The sequence below is a fragment of the Erigeron canadensis genome, chromosome 3 (assembly GCF_010389155.1).
Source record: "Erigeron canadensis isolate Cc75 chromosome 3, C_canadensis_v1, whole genome shotgun sequence".
Classification (NCBI taxonomy): Eukaryota; Viridiplantae; Streptophyta; class Magnoliopsida; order Asterales; family Asteraceae; genus Erigeron; species Erigeron canadensis.
This window is the reverse complement of record NC_057763.1, coordinates 34,411,751-34,428,311: the sequence shown is the minus strand read 5'-3', so window position 1 is coordinate 34,428,311 and position 16,561 is coordinate 34,411,751. Positions and strand designations below refer to the sequence as shown.

The window sequence follows — 16,561 nt, the reverse complement described above, 5'->3', positions numbered from 1 at the left end:
ATTTTATAAAAACTTATTCCATAGTGAGTATATATTGATGGTAATTTAGTAATTTCATATGTAACTATTTCAAAAAATGAAGGGTGTGATAATTTTTATAAAGAAGTATAAATATAATTAACTTACTAACCCGCATAATATGTGGATACTTTAAAAATCTATCATGATTAAATTATTTAAATGATGAAAATTTAAAAGACCATGTATAAATTGTTAGAGTTTTCAAAAGAAAGTTAGAACTAATTTTTTTATTTTATAGAAAAGGACATCATAAATAACAAAAATAAAAATGAAATGAACTTAAAGAAAGAAAGTTTAGTATCATAAATAAATTAAATAAAAAAAACTGAAAAAAATAAATTAGATAATTACATTTTAATTACATTGGGCTTACGTTAGAAAAAAGATATAAATCATAAATCAATTAGAAAATAATTTAATATGATGATATCATAAATCAAAAAGATAAAAAAGATAAAAAAAAAAAAATTGATATAAATAAGTGTAATAGTGACAAGTAAGCATTATTTAAAAAATAATTATGTCATAAGAATCTTATTTTATTTATATATGAGATGAGATGAGATATATATACTAACAATATATATAATTTGACATAAGTGTACATACCTTTCAAACTTAATTGCTATGTTACGAAACAAATTTTACATTTTAATCTTAAAGTCAGAAACTCTATTTTTGGTTTTAACCCGTGTTTTTTTTTATATATAAAATTCAACTTTTTTTTTACCGATATTGGCCGATATTGACCGACATCTGACCAAAACGATAAGTTCAACCGATAATCCATATTTCGTATTAGTTGAAAGCCGATATCCGATATATCGGCCGATATTTGCAACCGTGATTTTAATGATTTTATTTCAGTGAAATGAATGTCATCAAAATAGGTTATGAGTGTGTGTAAAAACCAAGCACATTACGGTTATCATATAATCATATCTACATATTCATAAATCATTAATTGTCACAGTTATAACGAAATTTATATAGTGTTAGTAAAAACCAAACAAGATTTCAGCCCCGTATCTAATAGGGGTGAGCAAAAACCGAACCGGAAAACCAAAAACCGAAAAAAACCGACAAAATCAAACCGAAAACCGAATGAAATCCATTGGTTTGGTTTTCGTTTTCTAAAAACCGAACGGATCTGTTCGGTTTCATATACCAAAAAACCGATCAAAACCGAACCGAACCGAACTAAATATATTTTAATTTGTTTTATTTTTATATCATATTACATTTATGTTTATTACTTATAATTTATAAATATGTTAATACTTTAATCTTTTTATCTTTTTATTGTACAAATCAATACAAATTGTATATTTTTAATAAAAATGTGCAGTAAAAACAATTCGTTTTATAAAGGTTATACAAATTTTAACATCTAAAAAATATAATTACTTAATAAAAAGCTTCTCTGTATTTGAATTTTTATATCATATTTTTTTCTTAACAATTGAAAGTTAAATTTATAACATAATATTTTAAAAAAACTTAAAAAACAAAATTTAATAAAAAAACCGAAACCGATCCAAACTGAACCGGAAAACCGAGAAACCGAACCGAACAAAAACCGAATCCAATGGTTTTGGTTTTCTAAAAACCGAATGGATCGGTTTTGGTTTCGGTTTTAAGCAAAAACCGAACCAAACCGATCCATACTCACCCCTAGTATCTAATACACGGGAGTTTATGAGTTATTAATATTAGATGTTAGTTTATCATAGTTTCCAATTTAGTTTACTATTTGCATTAATAAAAAATTATCCATGCATTAAAACTTTGAATTTTATATTGAAATATATTAAAAATATGTTTATCGAAGTTATTTAATATGACATTATCTCTTTATATAACTAAAAGAGAATAATTTTTTTATTATGTGACAATCATGAAATTATACCATATAGGATTTTTACTTAAGTGTAATAGTTACATAATTTCTTAATTTTAAGAATACTTTAAAAAATTATACTCTAGCCTAATCATCATTAAAGCATACTTTAAAAATTATATTTTAGCCTAATCATCATTAATCATTAAGTAATGATATTAAAAATAAAATAAGACGGCAAATCATATCATGTATATCTTAATGGATTGATGGATTTATTATGTTAGTTATTAAGTTAAGTTATATATATCTTAAATTGAATAGATTTATATTATATTTTTCTCTCCTAATAAACCTCGTTAATATTTTTATATATGATCATGTTCTGACGCTTCTTTTTTTCTTATTTTTTTTCATAATTTGATGGGCATGGACATATGGTTATCAACACAATGGATGAATTTTATGTCTTTGGATCAACAATATACGCTTTGGATTTGCGTTTTAGAACCGACTATGGAAATATTCTATTTTTGGTTGTCTGATTATATTGACATAAATTAAACGACTTTAGATAATTAGTTTCATATGAGTTATAACGAAAGATGATTTTCTATGGAAAGGGCACAACCAATCATTGTTCCTTTTTTTTTTCCAGTTTTCTATAAGCATAGGATGTGTCGATGTGAAGTTTAGAGAAAAAAAATGTAAACCCTTTCCTAATGATAGGCGTTTATCATTGATTTTGGTAAAATGGAAAATTTTAGGCTTCTAACATTAAGGGAAAAAGGCTTTCAAAATGTTGTTACGATGGCATTTAAGTCAACTTCAAACACAACGTTTTATGTGGATAGACATTAAAAAGGATTATTGCAAAACTTTATTATTTAAATTAATTAGTGAATAGATTGGATCATTAGCTTTATGTGAATGTTTAAACAAACCTTTCATTCTTTTAAATTATTTATATGCAACTATTCGTATAATATGAAAATAGAAAGTTTAAGGTAATTATTTTATAATATTATCTAATAAATTTAAAAGAAACATCATATATACCTTTACCAAAATAACATATTTATCATTATAAATAACATATATTATTTATTTAATATAATATTAATGATAATTATAATGTTACCGTCCAACGGACGGGTTTAGTCTAGTTAATTATATTTGAATATTACAAAATCTTTGTATGTCCATCGAAGTTGTAGATTGTTACATACTTAACGATATTTAAATATTAAAAAGTCAAAGTTGTAGATTGTGAGATATATATTAGCTATTATTTTATTTGATATATATTAGCTATCATTTTATTAGATATATATTAGTTATTATTTTTGGTTTATTATATTAGAATTATTGGTTAATAAGTATAAATTTGTGATGTAAAACAAAAAAATGTAAATTAAAGTCAAAATTGAAAGTAAAAATGTCAGGAGAAACTGAGAGCCATTATTGATCGATACTTTATTAGAGCAACTGTCATTTCGTATATTAAAAAAAAAAGATTAAAATAACTATAAATTGAGTAGTTAGTGAGGATAAAAAGTATAAGTTATTGATGGAAAAACAAAAAAATATAAATTAATTAGACTTTTTTTTTTTTTTACAAATACTATATAAATAATATTCGGATAATGATTATTAGATATTTTTTTAAGGGAAAAATAATCCGTACTGCATCCATTTACCTATTTTAGGTACTGTCATGTTAAAAAAAGTTACAAATTAAACCTTTAAATTTGATAACTACATCACCGATTTTTAATTTTGAGAATTCGAGAGCTATAATTGGTTAATAAATGTTTAGATAAGTTGTCTTTTAGTATATATAAAAAACTTTATATATTAAAAAATAGAAATTAGTAGAATTGAAAATATAAACTATAATAATTTTATGTTTTATGAAGAGATAATGTACTTTCCTTATAAAATTACATTATTTAATTATATAAAAATTCTTGTGATAAAAATATACCATAGATAAATAATAATCAATTAAAAATAAAATCAAACAAAAAAACAAAAAAGCTGTAGGTTTTTAAAATGGATTGGATTTCTACTATATTATATCAATTAATGAAAGACTAAGTTATGTTAAAAGATAATTGTATTTATAGATATGGTCGACTTATATTATATTTTTATTTTTATGATTAATTTTATTATACTAATTGAGTTTATGTTAAAATTAAATGATGAAATCAGTTAAATTCAATTTAATCAAATAAAAGAGTTGTATATGGTTAGGTAAAAAAAATAAATTAGATAAAGATTATAATATTCGTCAATAAAATTACTTTTTTACTAGCAAAAAAAAGGGTAAATTGCATAATCATATGTGACTCTATTTTTTTGTAGCTTAAAAGAATAAGTGTTTTCTGAAATTGGAGTTTGCGTGTGCTGAACCTAAATTTGCTGTATAAAAAAAAAAAAAAATCTGAATAAAGAAACGAGGGAAAATAAGAAGAGTCTAGAAGCAACTAGGCCTATCTAACACTATCTCGAACCTCCTTCGAAACTTGACATTCCCCCACCCCAATCACCGAACTTTCCCGAAATCAATGAAACCCTCTACCTTATATATATATATATAAAATCCCACCTTACTCGCATTCATTCATTCTCGTAACAAGAATAACAAGCAAAAAATATTTAAAAAAAACGTTCTTCGCATACTCGCATTCTGTCAAACTTCAATTAAATTTTACTAGTTTTTATATAAAAAAAAATCGTAAAGAAGAAGATGTCTGGAAAAGGAGAAGGTCCGGCAATCGGAATTGATCTCGGAACAACATACTCGTGTGTCGGCGTGTGGCAACATGATCGGGTTGAGATTATAGCTAACGATCAGGGGAACAGAACGACACCGTCTTATGTCGCTTTTACCGATACAGAACGTTTGATTGGTGATGCTGCCAAGAATCAGGTCGCCATGAATCCCACTAACACTGTTTTCGGTAATGCCCTGCCCCTGTCCTTTCTCATATATTTATGCTTATTATTATTATTATTATTTATTGTTGTATAACTATTTGTTAAGCTTAGTTTTGTGTATTAGCTACCCCTATTTGCTAGTTAAACTTCTTGTTGTTGACAGTAATTAGGGCTGTAATTAGCAAAATTTGAAAGCAATAAACTTGACTTGTTATACATGTTATTTTGACAGTTTAGGGTTTGTTTCGGAAACAATGGTTGTAGGTCTCAGCTAAACACCTTCTTGTGTATTAATTTGTATAATTCTGCTGCTACAACAATTGCAATTCTCTTTTTGCAAATTTGCATGCCAATTATTGATTTATTGACAACATTTACTTATTAAGAAATGGATTCTAAAAAAAGATGAGTGACCATTATGTTCTTTTCATCGCAAATTTCATTTGAAGTTTAGTTTATGGTAAGTAGAGGTTTGAAAGGTTTTTCAAAATATAGGGTGCAGCTGTCGTTATGTAATTTTAATAGTAAATTTGTCCATGTTATCTAAAATATATATGGATTTAGATTAGGGGTTAAATTTTTGAAATTATTTTTGTGAAGCAAGTGGAGCAATGATATCCTTTTTTCCTTTTACATTGCTTGAAGATTTGTTATTTAGTTAGTTTTGAATGAAGTCTAACTGGATCATTCTTATAATGTGGGAATGCAGATGCTAAGCGTCTAATTGGAAGGAGGTTCTCTGACCCATCAGTGCAGAGTGACATGAAGCACTGGCCGTTCAAAGTCATTCCTGGCCCTGCTGACAAACCCATGATTGGGGTCTCGTACAAAAACGAAGAGAAACAGTTCTCTGCTGAAGAAATCTCTTCCATGGTCTTAAACAAGATGAAAGAAATTGCCGAGGCTTACCTTGGGACCACCATCAAAAATGCAGTGGTCACTGTTCCTGCCTACTTCAATGACTCACAGCGTCAAGCTACCAAGGATGCTGGTGTCATCTCTGGTCTTAATGTCATGAGAATCATCAACGAGCCGACTGCAGCTGCTATTGCATATGGGCTTGACAAGAAGGCTTCCAGTGTAGGTGAGAAGAATGTATTGATCTTCGACTTGGGTGGTGGCACTTTTGATGTGTCTCTGCTTACCATTGAAGAAGGTATCTTTGAAGTGAAGTCAACTGCCGGAGATACACATTTGGGTGGTGAAGATTTTGATAACAGGATGGTTAATCACTTTGTTCAAGAGTTTAAGAGGAAGAACAAGAAGGATATTAGTGGAAATCCAAGAGCTTTGAGGAGGTTGAGGACTGCTTGTGAAAGGGCAAAGAGGACTCTCTCATCAACTGCTCAAACCACCATTGAAATCGACTCTTTGTATGAAGGAATTGATTTTTATACAACAATTACTCGTGCCAGATTTGAGGAATTGAACATGGACCTGTTCAGAAAGTGTATGGAGCCTGTCGAGAAGTGTTTGAGAGATGCCAAGATGGATAAGAGTAATGTTCATGATGTCGTTCTTGTTGGTGGCTCTACCCGTATTCCCAAGGTTCAACAGTTGCTCCAAGATTTCTTCAATGGGAAGGAGTTGTGCAAGAGCATCAACCCTGATGAAGCTGTGGCATATGGAGCGGCGGTCCAAGCTGCTATTTTAAGTGGTGAAGGGAATCAGAAAGTGCAAGACTTGCTTTTGTTGGATGTGACACCGTTGTCCCTGGGACTGGAGACTGCCGGTGGCGTGATGACAGTTTTGATACCAAGAAACACAACCATTCCCACCAAGAAAGAGCAGGTGTTTTCAACTTACTCTGATAACCAACCAGGGGTTTTGATCCAGGTTTTTGAGGGTGAAAGAACACGAACCAAAGACAACAATTTGTTGGGCAAGTTTGAGCTATCTGGAATCCCGCCAGCTCCTCGTGGAGTTCCACAAATAACTGTCTGTTTCGACATTGACGCTAATGGGATCTTAAACGTGTCTGCTGAGGACAAGACAACCGGGCAGAAGAACAAGATCACGATTACAAATGACAAAGGGCGTCTGTCAAAGGAGGATATAGAGAAAATGGTGCAGGAGGCAGAGAAATACAAGTCAGAAGACGAGGAACACAAGAAGAAGGTCGAAGCCAAAAATTCTTTGGAGAACTACGCCTATAACATGCGGAACACCATCAAAGATGACAAAATAAGCTCCAAGTTGCCTGCGGATGACAAGAAGAAGGTAGAGGATGCAGTGGAAGAGGCGATCCAGTGGTTGGATGGGAATCAGTTGGCGGAGGTCGAAGAGTTCGAGGACAAGATGAAGGAGCTAGAGGGAATATGCAACCCGATAATCGCTAGAATGTACCAAGGAGGCGCGGGTGGGCCAGATATGGGTGAAGGTACGGATGACAATGGTCCTTCAGCTGGTAGTGGCGGTGCAGGGCCTAAGATTGAAGAGGTGGATTAAAGTTTTGAAAGGAGGATGTTTAATTAATCTTAAAATTGTGGGTCTGTGGGTAGGCTTGCTTGGTTTCAGACCTTGTTGGTGAATTTCATTAAACTTTAGCAAATTTAGTTCTGTTAACTTTTTTATGTAAACCTTACTATCCTTTGGATAGTGTGTTAATCTTGTTTCTTTCCTGCTTAACTCTTTGTGATTATCCCCATTGTCTGCGTTTCCTCTGTGAACGTAATTGTGTTCTGAAACTGGAATTTAAGAAAATTGACTTGGAAGAACAATAGGTAATTGTGTTCTGAAACTGGAATTTAAGAAAATTGACTTGGAAGAACAATAGGTAATTGTGTTCTGAAACTGGAATTTAAGAAAATTGACTTGGAAGAACAATAGCTGGAATCACTCGTGGTTCTGTGTGATTAAATACTACGAGTAATAAACCCAGCTGAGGCTTTAAATCTAGGTCAACCATTGTTTTGGCAGGCTAGCTCAAGTTTCTGTATGCAGTCAAAGCAGCCCCGGCCCCCCAGAAGCTCCACAACTATTTAAGTCAATCATGGGAAATGTTATTAGTCGATCACTTGATTGATAAAGCAATTGGCTGCCTTTGTGAGACCACGGTGTTCGTGGCTGTTAGTGAAGTAGATTAGGTGGTAATTTTTTATAACTTTTTTGTTTTTTTGGAGGTAATTACCCAAGGATTTACTGGAGTTCCATCGGATAATATTTTAATTCCATTAAGAACGCTGTTAAGATTATCTAAAAGACATTATCTGATCCTGAAGAGTTAGATATTGGAGGCTCATTGTTCATCGACTGTGAACCACAATAACAAACTAACCACCCTGGGACATATTAGCTCGTGAAAACTAAGTAAATTTTAATCAACATGTTGTACCTTGAAATTCTTTAAGTAGTAAATGAAGTCGGAGTGTTGAAAATGTAATTTTAGACAAAAAAAAAAAAAAAAAAACAAAAATTTGAATGAAAAGTGAATTGAGTTCATGGTTTATCATAAAGATTAACGATAAACATAGTTTTCGGATGGTGTATAAGCTGTAGAGAAATACAAGGCAGAGGATGAAGAGCACAAGAAAAAGGTCAAGGCCAAGAATGCCTTTTGAGAACTACTGCATAAAGCATGTAAAATGCCAAGTTAAGCTAAAAGCTGCCTGTGGGTGATAAGAAGTGGATGATATAAATGGCAATCCAAGCTGGACGGAAACCAGTTGCCAACAGTTGAAAAAATTTAAGGGATAAGATATAGGAATTTAAAAGCTGGAATGTATTTGGATCCCGATTCTTGCTAGAATGTACCAAGGTGGTGCTGGTACTTTGAACTTAAGAATATCGTGCAAACTAAAAAATAAAGCCTCTACAAAATAAAACTATACCAAAGGGGATGCTGGTGCTTTAAACTAATAAATATCATGCAAACCAAATGATAAAGCTTTTAGAAAATAGAACTATGCAATCAAGTTTTCTCAACAAAGATTCCTAACATCTTCAAACAGAGTTAGATCAACCAAGACAACATAAAAAAATAATGTCAAGTAACATCCACAATAGTTTCAGGATCCCTTGGCATATCAAACACCACAACGGTAAACTACAGACCCTCTTGTCACAACTCATAAGTAAACACAAGCCAGTCTCTTGAGCGCCGACAACTTTTATCAAAACAGATCACTGCAAATAAAAATTCAGTCAATCGTGGATGCTATACATACATAAAACAGTGAACCATGTCTAAATAAAGGATACAAACCACAAAACCCTACCTGCTGTTGTTGTTGATAACCTCCATACCCGGTTGCTGCTCCTGCATAATAATATGCATTTGGATCTTGAGGTGGGGGAGCATACCCATATGCCTCGTACCCTTGGGGTGCATAGCCATAATATGCACCACCACCGGCACCATACTGTTGGCCTTGCTCCGCCTATGAATTGATTTGGGTTAAGTATTGATTCCAACAGGTGAACGAATGAAAATATCAACGCCAAACTACTTGAACAAACCAAGTCATGAAAAAACCCAACCTAAATACTTCCTATTCAATAGACTACACAATACTAATGGACAAGAGTTTCAGGCCAATGAGACCTATTTCACCATGTACCAAGTTACAAGATTTGACACATTGCCCACCCCCTCGATTAGCCCATCTAACCACCTCTAACCTGAACCATAACAAAAACAAAGGTGCAAGTCAAACCTGTTTGCTTGATGGACTACGTCCCCAAGAAAGTCGAACACTCTGGCCTCCTAATTCAGTGCCATTCAGCATCGACAAGGCCTGTTCTGCACATGCTCTAAAAAATACAGCACCACATCATAAGGGTAAGCATGACACCCTATAAAATGTACAAAATAATTAAAATTGTTTACTGTCTTACCTGTTAGCAAACTGAACAAATCCACAACGTTTACCCACCGGTATTTTCACATGAATTAATTCACCAAACTGGCCAAAAACCTGTCTCAAAGCTTCATCAGAGACACTTGGGTCCAAACCACCAACAAATATCTGCGGTCATGAACGTCAACTGTGAATATCATGCAACACCCAAACAGGCATATAATAACAAAAAATACCCACAGTTGTATTAGTCGGGTCACTCTCGCCTTGACTTCCCTGGGCATTCTGGTAAGGAGCTGTACGTGTAAAAAATGTGAGAAAAAAAATCCTTAGAAGCCATCCAAGATTTCATAACCTACTGCTATAAAGAATTAGCTGAAAAGCTGATTTTTAGAAGTCCCCTGGCTGGAACGAAGCCCATCCTCCTTCAAATTCAATAAACTTACTAGTTCTTCACACATCTTAAACACAAAACAAGCATCAACTAGGAAATCATACTCACACAACCTAAACATTCACAAATGTACCCCACTTTTACCACTACCAATGTCAAAGAAAGTAACCCCAATCAGAACAATACACTAATAAAATGCAGACATATATAAAGGAAACATCTTATTCCTATACATCTATTTGCTGCCTAGTGGACCCACTTCTTAGTATTAATTAAATATAACTGACACTATGCACCACACTTTAACTGAAAGATAAAGTAATACTATTCCACAAACTCACCATAAGACAGCCCCAAAAAAAGATTTAAAGAGTGATCCCCAATATGCAGATATGATAGGAAGATAATCAAAGACTCTATGGTAGGAATAGAGGCGGAAAAAGAGAGAACTGACATTGAAAGTAATGGGTACGGCATAATAAGAAGAAAATACTAGAGTCTAAGAACTGTAAGAAAAGCGAAAATTAAAATAGAAAGAAATGCAGGAAGTACAAGAGAACAATTTAAATCGGGTAAAAAGCAGTTTACTAAAGACGTAAATATATTGAAAAAGAACTGGAAAAGTAAATGAAACGGAACTGAATACTAAGGTGAATGTAGAACGGAACGCAAAAGAATTGCAGTAAGGAAAGAAGCTCATTACATAAACAAAACCACTGACCTAAACAAGGCCACTGCAATAAAGTGGAACATTTCGGCTGAACTCAGTTCCAGGCACCCAAAAATGAGAGCCTCTCTGGGTCCTGCTTGTGAGACAACATGAGCTTTTATAAGTTTTTCAACTTTTTTACAAAATTAAACACTCTCACGTTCGCAAATGTAACTACTGGAATAAGATGACTAAAATTCATGATGCCCCCACTACACGAGAGGTATAAGATCCAGATCGAAACCTCTATAAACTCTTAAAAGAAGGTAATAACAAATAGAAACAACTAGACCAAATGTATCTAAGCATATAGAAAAGAACAAATAGTATAAGATCTTCTAACATTAATATAGCATCTTTCAGGTTAGTTAATAATACTAAGAATAGTTTTGACAAACCTTTCTGCATACCACCACCTGCACCACTCTTGGTAGCTGCAGGACCGATCCGCATCGGCCTAGATGAACAGACAACTCCATTCATTTCAGTCATCGCACGAAGTTGCTCACCCTCATCTCCAAATCTAACAAAACCGTAGCCTTTAGAACGTCCGGTTGTTCTATCAGTAACCACTTTTGCCCCTTTGCAGGATGGATAAACATTTTTAAACGTTTCTTGCAATACGTAATCTGAAACATCTGCAGCCAAATCACCAACAAAGATTGTGTAATCAGGGGTGTCATCGTTGCGTCTCTCTCCAGCACCAAGGGTTGCCCAGTTGAGCCGGAAATTCTGCTCGCTATTAGGCATCAGTGTTCCATTGTAGGTCTGTAAAGCACTTTCTGCACCTGCACGGCTCCTGAACTCAATAAAACCATACCCTTCAGGTTGTCCGCTTTGCTTGTTACGAATAATCTTCACTGTAACAACCTGGGAAAAAAAATAAAACATTCTTCAGATATTTAAAGTGAACCAATGAACAATACATTAAAGTATAAGAGACAGAAACAAGCAAGCGCAAAGTGTATCATTTTAGGAATGAGATAATTCCACATGTTCAAATAACCAAACCAACCAATATTATTTACATGCAAAAAGATACAACAAAGTCCTTATAGAATACAGAAAGCCAATAACATGACTTACCACCTTTGATTAACCACACCAACATGCAAAACGAAACAACAAAGTCCATTTTATACGAAAGGTCCAAGTATCAAACCAGAAATGAACACTGTAAACAACAAAATCGACGAATTGCCCCAAAACGACCTCTAGTCAAATGTGTTTGTTTGCAGGTATGAATATACACAAAAGGTAGGGGGGTGGAAACAAAAAAAAACACCTTGTAACAAAAACTAGCTACAACTTCCAAAGCTCAACCCAACTAATAAGATGAACCACTTAACAACACACACATCCAGAGTTCATAAAGCACAGCTAAATATAAAAGATCTAGAAAATACAAATATCAATTTTAAGACACATATATAAACATACACACACACACAGACATATATATATACATATATAAATAATGAAATTATATACCTCTCCAGTATTGTAAAAACAATTAGTAACATAAGTCTCATCCATCCAATACTGCAAATCCCCAATCCAAAGCGACCTAATCTCATCCGAGCCGCCACCACCACCGCCACCGCCATATCCACCTTGCATCATCTGTTGTGGCACCTGCTGCTGTTGCTGGGCCCACATATGAGGTGGCAACGGGTGTTGTTGCTGCTGAGGTGGCATCATCCACTGTTGCTGAGGTGGCGGTTGTTGTTGGTACGATTGTTGTGGTGGTGGTGGTGCCATGCCGTTTCCTGGTTGCATCATCTTTTTTATTTTAATTGTTTAATTATTAATTGGAAAAAGGGAAAATTGAAACCCTAGGTGAGATAGATATAGATTGGTGTATGTATAGGTGAAGATAGAGCCCCGAATCAAATAGATGAATGATAGGGTTTGATTCGTGCAAGCAAGAGAGAGGATATTTTTGTGTGGTGTGGGGCATGTTATATAGGATAGCAAAGTAATGTATTTGACTGAACGGGCTGGGCTGGGCTGGGTTTGTTGGGATGCGAGTGGCCTGGTTAGTATTTTAGTAAGTTATGTGTTTGTAGAGGTGTTAAAAAAAACCGATTAACCGAACCGATTCGAAAGTTAACCTATAACCGTAACCGGTTAGTAACCGATACAGTAATAATAGATTATAGGTTAGGAAAAACCGACAATTAGGAATCGATTTGACATTTTGAAAACAGAAACCGATCATAATCAGTTAACCGGTAATCGGTTATTTTTTAAAAAAAAAAAACGGTTAATCGGTTAACCTACCATACATACACAAATAATATATATATATTGATTAACACTAGCCAGTCTCATACCTTTTTCTTTACACCCACTGCTGCCTTAATTCCTTAAACTCCTTTTCTAAACCTTTTCTTCCCCATTCAATCGATGACATAAAAAAAACCCCACAAAAAACCCATTCAACTTCTTCTCCATCTTCAGGTTTACCCGTTTGGGTTTTTTCCTGGTGTGTGATCTTGTTTGATTTGTTGACGACGAGGACCAAGAACCCCCGATGAAGATTGAGATAATAGAACCAAAAAATGATGGGATTTGATTTGATTTGTTGAATCCATGTGACAAAACTCGCAGGAGTGTTTTTTTTTAATAGGGATGGATTGGAAGTCGGTAGAGATGGGTTCCAAGGTAAGACTTTAATAACTTAACTTTTTTGAATCATTTGTATGATGTGTCCGGTTAAAAAAAACTGGAAATAGGTTAATCGGTATCGGTTAACCAGTTATTATTAACCGGAACCGATTACACCGGTTAAGGTTTTTCCAAACACAAACCGGTTATTAACCGGTATAGGTTAACCGAAACCGGTTATTTTTTTTAAAAAAAAAAACCGATTTCGGTTATTATATATAAATAACTTAACCGGTTAACCGAAAGTTGCACCTCTATGTGTTTGGATTTTTGAGCATTTACTTTAGCCCATAAACAATGGGAATGATAATGAATGATTGTTTACACCAATGTTTTGAAAACTGGACCGGACACTGAACCGGGCTCACAAAAATTCAATGGTCAGACCGGTCAGATCGGTCGGACCGTAGTTGGACCGGGTTTTGACGAAACATACATTTTTCCAAGTAATACCATAAGATTTCTAGTTAAAATGTAACATAAGTTCAATAATATTAAATTTCAAGTAATAATTAATAATAAACCAAAGTCTAACACAAAACACATGATTAACAAGTTCTAATATAAGTTTAAATACATTTATATGTCATCCAATATCAATAATCATTTTCTCTATTTTCTATTTAGTCTTGGCCATATTCAAATGTAGATAGGAGTATATATATAAAATTTGACTAATTATCACATAAGACCACTTTGAAAAATACAAGTTAATTTTCTGTAAGAAAGTCCACAAACAAGCTCGTTATTCAGTATTCTCATTTCTGCATCAGTAGTAATGGCTTCTTGTTACCCCACTCAAAATCAACAATATAAGTTCCTTTTTTTATCCCCCACGTTATTTCTTCAATTCATTTTCCAAACATCGATTTGGTTCCCCTATTTCATTCCATCCATTTTTCCAAATCTCTAACCAAAATCTCCCCCCATTTCATAAATCTAAAAAATTTCAGTTTCATCTTCTTCAATAATAATAATAGATGAAGTTTGATCTTACGGTGGATGTTGCGATCTACTCTAAACATGATGAATTCATCATAAACATAACATTTGGATCTTTTTTCCCCCAAAAAATAGAAAAAAAACAACATAAAAAGGACGTTGAATTTGTTTGACCCGGTTCATAGCGGTTCGATAACGGTCCGGTTCGAACGGTTCAGTCCGGTTCAATTTCCACCATTAAACCGGGGTCGGTTCGACCGGAAGTCTTAAAAAATCCGGTCAGGCCGCGGTCAAACCGGTCCGACCGGCCGATTTGAAAACATTGGTTTACACTGCCACACAGTGTGACCAAAGCAATTGTAGAGAGTTTATAAATGGGATTGAGGCGACGCTTGAGATCGCCTGAGTGTATAGATGTCACATTAGATATGACTACTCTTTACAGTGAATCTAAACCTAACTATTATTGTTTCTGAATAAACTTCAAACATACAATTGTAACACAATCTTTAACCAAACTTTTTATTGGCATAAACTTGAAAATGAGAGTTCAAAAAAACAAACTTAATTTCACAAAATATTGATAATGAGTTGCAAAGTGAATTTTGGTGGTTGTGCCTAAGAGTGAGATGGTGTGGGAAGTTCACTTCGGAGCACTCTTTCAATTATAGATGTTGTAGACGCTATTCTTCTATTATAACTTCAGGAGAATTAATAATCACGTTTTTCCATTTACTTAGGCCAACAATCACCCAACTACCTTGTAAAACTCATGCAACACAAAAATGATGTTCAATAGTAGCCTAGGTACTAAAGTCAGGATCATAAAAATGCTTAGTTTTAGTATGATGTTGGATCTAATAATGATGAGAAATTAACATTGGATTCGCTAGAAGTTGCGTATTCACGTTTGAGTTTCTTTTTGTCTTTTTTGGTATTACTTTTTCGTTTCCCTGGATTTTAAAAGTTTTCATTTTGCCTATCCTTTTCTTTGTTTTTTTTTTTTTTAGGTTTAGTGTCTGGAGATGTAATGAATTATCTATGAATGTTTATATTATGCAATGATCTACTCGAGTAAGTGTCTGAAGATGTAATGAACTATCTCTGAATGTTTATATTATGCAATGATCTACTCGAGTGTCTATGTGATGTAACGATATCGTTATTTTGTCTAAGCATGTATGTTATCGGCTGAACAACCAGTTTCAGGTCACCAGCTTGACTTCATTTAAGTTTGACCAAGCTTTGCATGCTTAGTCCGGCCCATTTTCATACGTGGCTATCCAAGAACATATTCAGATAACTATTTTTACAATATATATAAAATTCAGTTCTAGATGAGTATTTCCAGTTTCCGGTGACCCGTATTCCAGTTTCCGATGACCTTTTCCAACAAATTCCCGGTGACTTATTTAATTTCCAACGAAACTGTATTTATGTGTGTCAAACATTGAAATGGAAACATGAAATCCAAAACCCAAGTCACATAATAATACGAGAAACAAGCCAACTTATGAAAATTAATATCAAAACAATCCATCACTTTCAAAGCAATCAAAGATTTGTTAATTCTTTAAAGTGACATCCATATATGAACACACATAATACACTCACAAAAAAAAAAAAAAAAAAGGAACCACCAAAAACCTTGAAAAATTGCGATCTAGTCGTAGCAAAAGTGTGAGGATCGACGAATGGAGTTAGGGATGAAACAGATCTGGAACACCACCAATACCTGGTACTCCGACGGCCTTTTCCCATCTTTGACATCGACCACTGGCTCCTGTTAATTCACTCCCTCCTTTTTCTTGAATCATTAAGTCGTTACCCATCAGAGATCTGTAGGGCGGCGTGATGGTGGTTGTTCAATCTGTTGTTGTCCTTTCCCAACCTCGGTCGCCACCATTCTTGTCCACTATCAATCGCATCGATCCAATATATTATAGATATAGATCTGAAAGTAAATTTAGAGATAGATATGAATATACATTATACCTGTATGACTGTATATGTCATGGATGTATAGATGGATGGAATGGGACCGATGGGATCGGATGGATAAATTATGATACAATGCTACCTACTACTATTACTATTATTTATTAATTTAATCGGAAGACTAGAAGTCTAAATTCATCGGAATTGAAAACGTAATGAATTATGGGTTGTATGTAACGTACGTGACAACTGACATGATATTACGTGGCAGCAACCTATTACACGTAAATAGTTATCCGGTA

At 33.6% G+C, this 16,561-nt stretch overlaps 2 protein-coding genes and 1 long non-coding RNA gene across 3 annotated transcripts; 1 reads left to right on the top strand and 2 right to left on the bottom strand.

Moving 5' to 3' along the window:
- The first annotated feature begins 4,482 nt into the window (after positions 1-4,482).
- Positions 4,483-7,435, top strand: LOC122592940 (heat shock cognate 70 kDa protein 2-like). The gene is made up of 2 exons (XM_043765272.1): positions 4,483-4,830; positions 5,517-7,435. The coding sequence occupies exons 1-2, from the start codon at positions 4,617-4,619 to the stop codon at positions 7,253-7,255; spliced, it is 1,953 nt and encodes a 650-aa protein (XP_043621207.1). The 5' UTR covers positions 4,483-4,616; the 3' UTR covers positions 7,256-7,435.
- A 1,250-nt stretch (positions 7,436-8,685) lies between these two features.
- On the bottom strand, positions 8,686-12,652 carry LOC122590917 (polyadenylate-binding protein RBP45-like). The gene is made up of 7 exons (XM_043763101.1): positions 12,201-12,652; positions 11,108-11,579; positions 9,847-9,902; positions 9,644-9,774; positions 9,463-9,559; positions 9,025-9,186; positions 8,686-8,932 (listed from the first exon to the last, which is right to left on the bottom strand). The coding sequence occupies exons 1-7, from the start codon at positions 12,489-12,491 to the stop codon at positions 8,930-8,932; spliced, it is 1,212 nt and encodes a 403-aa protein (XP_043619036.1). The 5' UTR covers positions 12,492-12,652; the 3' UTR covers positions 8,686-8,929.
- Positions 12,653-15,814: 3,162 nt separating this feature from the next.
- On the bottom strand, positions 15,815-16,496 carry LOC122594067. The gene is made up of 2 exons (XR_006322921.1): positions 16,317-16,496; positions 15,815-16,236 (listed from the first exon to the last, which is right to left on the bottom strand). It is a non-coding gene; the product is annotated as an uncharacterized LOC122594067 (long non-coding RNA).
- Positions 16,497-16,561: the final 65 nt, after the last annotated feature.